Raw genomic sequence first — 6,599 nt, 5'->3', positions numbered from 1 at the left:
CTCTGGCTGGCCCACTGGGCGGGCCCTAAGCCTCTGGCTGGCCCACTGTGCGGGCCCTAAGCCTCTGGCTGGCCCACTGGGCGGGCCCTAAGCCTCTGGCTGGCCCACTGGGCGGGCCCTAAGCCTCTGGCTGGCCCACTGGGCGGGCCCTAAGCCTCTGGCTGGCCCACTGGGCGGGCCCTAAGCCTCTGGCTGGCCCACTGGGCGGGCCCTAAGCCTCTGGCTGGCCCACTAAGTGTTGCTTGTTTCTGTTTTACTTGGGCGAAGTATGAGTATTTATGACTCGTATGGTCGCTTCAGTAAGATTTTGTCATATGTGTTTAACAACTTCTTCTGCTCTGTTGAATCTAAGTTGAAATCTTAATGGGTTTGTAACTGTGCACTGTGTTAGATAATGTTCCAGTGGTCTGTTGTGTAACTGTGCACTGTGTTAGATAATGTCCCAGTGGTCTGTTGTGTAACTGTGCACTGTGTTAGGTAATGTTCCAGTGGTCTGTTGTGTAACTGTGCACTGTGTTAGGTAATGTTCCAGTGGTCTGTTGTGTAACTGTGCACTGTGTTAGATAATGTCCCAGTGGTCTGTTGTGTAACTGTGCACTGTGTTAGATAATGTTCCAGTGGTCTGTTGTGTAACTGTGCACTGTGTTAGGTAATGTTCCAGTGGTCTGTTGTGTAACTGTGCACTGTGTTAGGTAATGTTCCAGTGGTCTGTTGTGTAACTGTGCACTGTGTTAGGTAATGTTCCAGTGGTCTGTTGTGTAACTGTGCACTGTGTTAGATAATGTCCCAGTGGTCTGTTGTGTAACTGTGCACTGTGTTAGGTAATGTTCCAGTGGTCTGTTGTGTAACTGTGCACTGTGTTAGATAATGTTCCAGTGGTCTGTTGTGTAACTGTGCACTGTGTTAGGTAATGTTCCAGTGGTCTGTTGTGTAACTGTGCACTGTGTTAGATAATGTCCCAGTGGTCTGTTGTGTAACTGTGCACTGTGTTAGATAATGTTCCAGTGGTCTGTTGTGGCTGTAACTGTGCACTGTGTTAGGTAATGTTTCAGTGGTCTGTTGTGTAACTGTGCACAGTGTTCTGTTGTGTAACTGTGCACTGTGTTAGATAATGTTCCAGTGGTCTGTTGTGGCTGTAACTGTGCACTGTGTTTGATAATGTTCCAGTGGTCTGTTGTGTAACTGTGCACTGTGTTAGATAATGTTCCAGTGGTCTGTTGTGGCTGTAACTGTGCACTGTGTTAGATAATGTTCCAGTGGTCTGTTGTGGTTGTAACTGTGCACTGTGTTAGATAATGTTCCAGTGGTCTGTCGGGCATTTCTCCACAGTGTTGACATTTCCTCTCATCTTCCGGAACCTGTAAGCCTATTTCCCATGCACATGGGTATCCAAGCCTGATGCGATGTAAGTGTACTTCTGTTGCTCTACTGCTCCCTTTCATCAAACTAAGTAGTTCATAGTTGGTTGAATTCTTGTACCAACCCGCAGATCCTGATGTTGCAACTGCTGTGTTGTGGTCACTGTACATCACCTGCATTGCTCTGTTTCTAATTACTTTCTTAATCTGTGATAGACTCTGTGGTATGTAAATGTCTACATTTCTTCTCTTAGTTGCAAGTTTTGCAGCTTCGTCTGCAATGTCATTTCCTACTATTCCCACATGACTTGGCACCCAGTTGATAAGTACCCGTCGGCCTTGTCGTTTGAGTGTTTGCATTAATGATATGACATTTGTGATCAGATGTATGTTATCACATATGTGTTCTTGTTGCAAGGTTTCAATGGCGGTTCTCGAATCTGTATGTATGATAACATGTTGTCGGTGTTCAGCAAGAGTATGTTCCAAAGCCTTTTGAATGGCTAGCATCTCTGTTTGTAAAGTCGAACACCCATTTGAGAGCCTCCATCTATTTACAGAGTTTCCTGCTTTAACTGCAGCTCCGGTTTCTTGTCCCTGCTGGTCTACTGATCCATCTGTGAAGTAAGTGAAGCTGTCGGATGCCATGGTTGCTTCTATATGCATCTGTGCAATGTTACGTAGCAGATGAGGATTTGTCTGGTTCTTTTTTCCTTCAATAGCCTGATCAACCAGGCTGTGACTCGTACGTCAGGCTGCTAGCAGCCGCGTCCAACAGCCTGGTTGATCAGTCCGGCAACCAGGAGGCCTGGTCGACGACCGGGCCGCGGGGACGCTAAGCCCCGGAAGCACCTCAAGGTAACCTCAAGGTAAGGTAGCCATAATCTTAAAGTCTGCTGGCGGAGATTCCCAAGGGGCTTGCATAACAAAGTCTGCATGTATGTCGTCGACACCCCTCTCAGTGACTGTGTTTGTTATATCGAATGTATTTTTTTTTTTTTTTTTGAGATATATACAAGAGTTGTTACATTGTTGTAGAGCCACTAGTACGCGTAGCGTTTCGGGCAAGTCCTTAATCCTATGGTCCCTGGAATACGATCCCCGCCGCGAAGAATCGTTTTTTCATCCAAGTACACATTTTACTGTTGCGTTAAACAGAGGCTATAGTTAAGGAATTGCGCCCAGTAAATCCTCCCCGGCCAGGATACGAACCCATGACATAGCGCTCGCGGAACGCCAGGCGAGTGTCTTACCACTGCACCACGGAGACTGCACTTAATGTATTAATGGTGTTTATCGCACAATGGGTCCACCTGTTGCTATTGGAGGCTCTTCTGTCCAGAGTAAAAACTGGCAGTAACACATTATTGGGAAAGACTCGTTGGGAAAATATCAATAATTATAAAATAAAGCATTTTTTTGTTTTATTATACATTTGTTTGCATGGCGAGGCATGAAGAAAACCATTAACTTAGTTGTTTTACTAAACAAATATAGAACTTGGCAGTAAAATAAATCACAGATCTTATGTCATGTCCCCAAAAAAATGTATTTGCTAATTAAAAATATAAATTTGGTTCTCTAAGGAACTTAAATTTTATTTTTATTTTGATATTTAATATGAGAATATATAGTCAATACAGTTTTTAATATAGATGCTTCCTATCCACTTTTAGCCAGCTGAGACATGGAACATTAATTAATATAGGAACCAGGTGATATCAGTTATAATATGTGAAATTAAATATGAGAAGCAGAGTAACTGGAGAGAGAGAGAGAAAGAGAGAGAGAGTAGAAACGCTAAGAGTTGTTGTTGTTGAGTTAGGGGCGACGACGATCGTGGGATCGGATGCGCCCTAAACGCTAAGAGTGTCGGGGGAGTGTGGGATCCTTTCTTGTTGTCTCCAGATGTGATAATGTAGACATCCTGTGATGTCAGTGTCACCTTTATGGCAGACAGTTTCCTCTCGGGTCAACGTAGGCTTGTCGACAATTGTCGTTTATCGACAAGCCTACGTTAACACGAGGGGCCATTGTCTGACGCAAAGGTGGCACTGACGTAACAGGAGGACGTTGTATCCGGGTGATCCGGATTCGTTGCATCCGGGTGATCCGGTAATTCGTTGCATCCGGATCCGTTGTACCCGGTCCAATCTATGCCCCGGCTTATACGGAGGCCACCTCAACCCTGACTGTTTTAGGAGCATTCATCCACAGGCGGCAGCGTGTAACTCTGAAACCATAACATTAATAACATTAATGTACATAACATTAATTATGGCGATACTGTAAACAAATCAAATTAGATCCTGCACCATGTGGGAGGAGCAATATTATGTATGGGATATAACTTCGGCAAATCAATCACGTTTGTCTGGTCATAATATCTTATCAGGATTTGTTTTCCTGCAATTAATATATGGAACGAAAATAACTTGCAGGTGATTTTACAGCTGCCATAAACAGCGCAGTTGATTATTTGAACCGTGGAAGTAATTCCTCTTTTTTCCTAAGAGTGGGCGTCCAGCAGCCCTGGACCCGGATTCACAAAGCAGTTACGCAAGCACTTACGAACCTGTACATTTTTTCTCAATCTTTGGCGGCATTGTTTACAATTATTAAACAGTTAATGAGCTCCAAAGCGCCAGGAAGCTGTTTATAACAATAACAACAGTTAATTGGGAAGTTATCATGCTTATAAACTGTTTAATAAATGTAAACAAAGCCGTCAAAGATTGAGGAAAGATGTACACGTTCGTAAGTACTTTCGTAACTGCTTTCGTGAATCTGGCCCCCGATTGTTGGTCTTGTTTGGACGAATTTAAGCGACTAGCTACAATTACAATTACTAATTAACAATAATACAAATTCAAACTTTTGCTTTGTATAATTTCTTGGAAACAAATTTCTCTAAAATAACGGTAAATTGCCAGTTTTTAAGAACGTTGTTTGCAATTGCCATGAGAGGAAGCCTATCTAGCCATTCTTATAAGGCTGTCGATTTGCATACATTCTTCAGATAATTTATAATATTAAATTGTGTCGTGGGACAGGAAGCCAGTGTGTATTCATACATTCATACACGTTAGGCTTTTATCGAGGTCTCTCCCCAAGGTCGAATTACTGACCCCGTAAGGCTCAAACCCCCACAACATTAGCATTTTGCCGGTATATAATACAAATTTGAAACATTTTAATACTGTGTTAATACCAAGAGCAGGAGACGGGAGACATCTCCCGTCACGCAGGGTGCAGTCGCACCTCCACAGATCTCCAGTATCAGCTCTTGATACTGGTAATGGCTCAAAAGTTCCACCACTTACGGGCTATTCATGCCCGTGCCACCTTTTGGGTGGCTTAATCTTCATCAATCAATCAAGAACAGGAGTTTACTCACCTTAGAGATCTGGAACTCTGGTTGGTAGTAGTCATAGAGACGCACTGAGCCAGGCTTCACATTCTCTACCTCGATTTCTCTAATCACACGGAACTTTATACACGTGCTATTGGCCGCTAATCCTTCAATGTAGAAAGCAACCTTGCTCCCATCTACATCATATCGCTTAACGTTGATGTCCTCTCTAACCACCTTCTTCAGATCTTCTTTCTCTGGGATGTAACCGGAGACGAGATCCACCTCAGTGACGGCCATGTTGGACCTGCCGTCGGGGAGACGGTAGGCGGCGCACACAGTGATGCGTTTAGTGACGCACTTGACATCTGGCGCCGTGATGGCGGTGACTGTCATGCTGAAGGCGTCACTAGCCTCGGCCTCAGGAATGTTGTAACGCAGAACACCCTGCAAGAATGGACTCGGCTTTAATATGCCTTGGTACATAAATCTAGGTCAGCCCAAGTGCCATGCTTTAAGAAATATAGGCATCTCAAGTGCCCCCCACTTCACCCCTCTGCAAATTACAAGAATTGTCAAATATAATCATATGTTGTGTTTTCTGTAAAGGTTACATATTTACTCCGACCTCATACCCATTCATCATTTTCGTGGTTTACCCAAAAGTGATTAATGTTAAAGCATTTGGGATTCGTGATTACGTTGTGAGAGAGAGAGAGAGAGAGAGAGAGAGAGAGAGAGAGAGAGAGAGAGAGAGAGAGAGAGAGAGAGAGAGAGAGAGAGAGAGAGAGCGAGAGAGAGAGCGAGAGAGAGAGAGAGAGAGAGAGAGAGAGAGAGAGAGAGAGAGAGAGAGAGAGAGAGAGAGAGAGAGAGAGAGAGAGAGAGAGAGAGAGAGAGAGAGAGCGAGAGAGAGAGCGAGAGAGAGAGAGAGAGAGAGAGAGAGAGAGAGAGAGAGAGAGAGAGAGAGAGAGAGAGAGAGAGAGAGAGAGAGAGAGAGAGAGAGCGAGAGTGAGAGAGAGAGAGAGAGAGAGAGAGAGAGAGAGAGAGAGAGAGAGAGAGCGAGAGAGAGAGAGAGAGAGAGAGACACGCCATTAAATTACGGGCTATTCATGCCCGTGCCACCTTTTGGGTGGCTTAATCTTCATCAATCAAAATCAAGAACAGGAGTTTACTCACCTTAGAGATCTGGATTTTTATTTTTACTCTATCTAATTATTTTTATATATCTATCTTCTATCTATCTATCTAAATATTTTTACTCTATCTAAAATCTAGAGATTTTTATTTGTACTCAACGCATTTTTTTCTTTTTACCCATTAGTTTTAAGCTTTAGTCATTAGTGTTTTTTCCCGCCGGAAACGCTTTGCGTAATAGTGGCTTTAGGCATTGTATGTACTAGCTCTACCTATAAAGCCAACAAACTTTGTAAAATCTCTTTATGTATGTACCTTTACCTAAATAACAATTATTATTATCATTATCACTAGAAAATAGGCCAGAGAACGTGCTTATACGAGTTCTTATAGAACCTTCCCTACACGGACGTCGCTAGCCATAAGGTAGTGGTCTATATCAAAAAGTTCTATATCGAAGGTAGTGGTCTATATCAAAAAGTTCTATATCGAAGGTAGTGTTCTGTATCAAAAAGTTCTATATCGAAGGTAGTGTTCTGTATCAAAAAGTTCTATATCGAAGGAAGTGTTCTGTATCAAAAAGTTCTATATCGAAGGTAGTGTTCTGTATCAAAAAGTTCTATATCGAAGGTAGTGTTCTATATCAAAAAGTTCTATATCGAAGGAAGTGTTCTGTATCAAAAAGTTCTATATCGAAGGTAGTGTTCTGTATCAAAAAGTTCTATATCGAAGGAAGTGTTCTGTATCAAAAAGTT

The 6,599-nt window shown here is 43.0% G+C and overlaps 1 protein-coding gene across 2 annotated transcripts in view; it reads right to left on the bottom strand.

The window, feature by feature from the left end:
• Positions 1-2,769: 2,769 nt before the first annotated feature.
• Positions 2,770-6,599, bottom strand: part of LOC123772881 (murinoglobulin-1) — a 36,265-nt gene continuing 32,435 nt past the window's right edge. The window contains exons 26-28 of one of the 2 annotated variants that reach the window (XR_011228184.1): positions 4,756-5,157; positions 3,494-3,591; positions 2,770-3,452 (exon numbers count right to left, since the gene is read on the bottom strand). Coding sequence is in view for 1 of the 2 variants with exons in the window: in XM_045766256.2 (XP_045622212.2) it covers positions 3,556-3,591; positions 4,756-5,157 (438 nt within the window). In the remaining variant the exon portion in view is untranslated. Of the gene's footprint in view, positions 3,592-4,755; positions 5,158-6,599 lie in introns of both variants that reach the window. The other variant, XM_045766256.2, reaches the window with a different exon arrangement.

Source organism: Procambarus clarkii, chromosome 12, assembly GCF_040958095.1.
Source record: "Procambarus clarkii isolate CNS0578487 chromosome 12, FALCON_Pclarkii_2.0, whole genome shotgun sequence".
Taxonomy (NCBI): Eukaryota; Metazoa; Arthropoda; class Malacostraca; order Decapoda; family Cambaridae; genus Procambarus; species Procambarus clarkii.
Note: the sequence above shows the minus strand (reverse complement) of the source record. Positions and strands in the feature narration are given on the sequence as shown.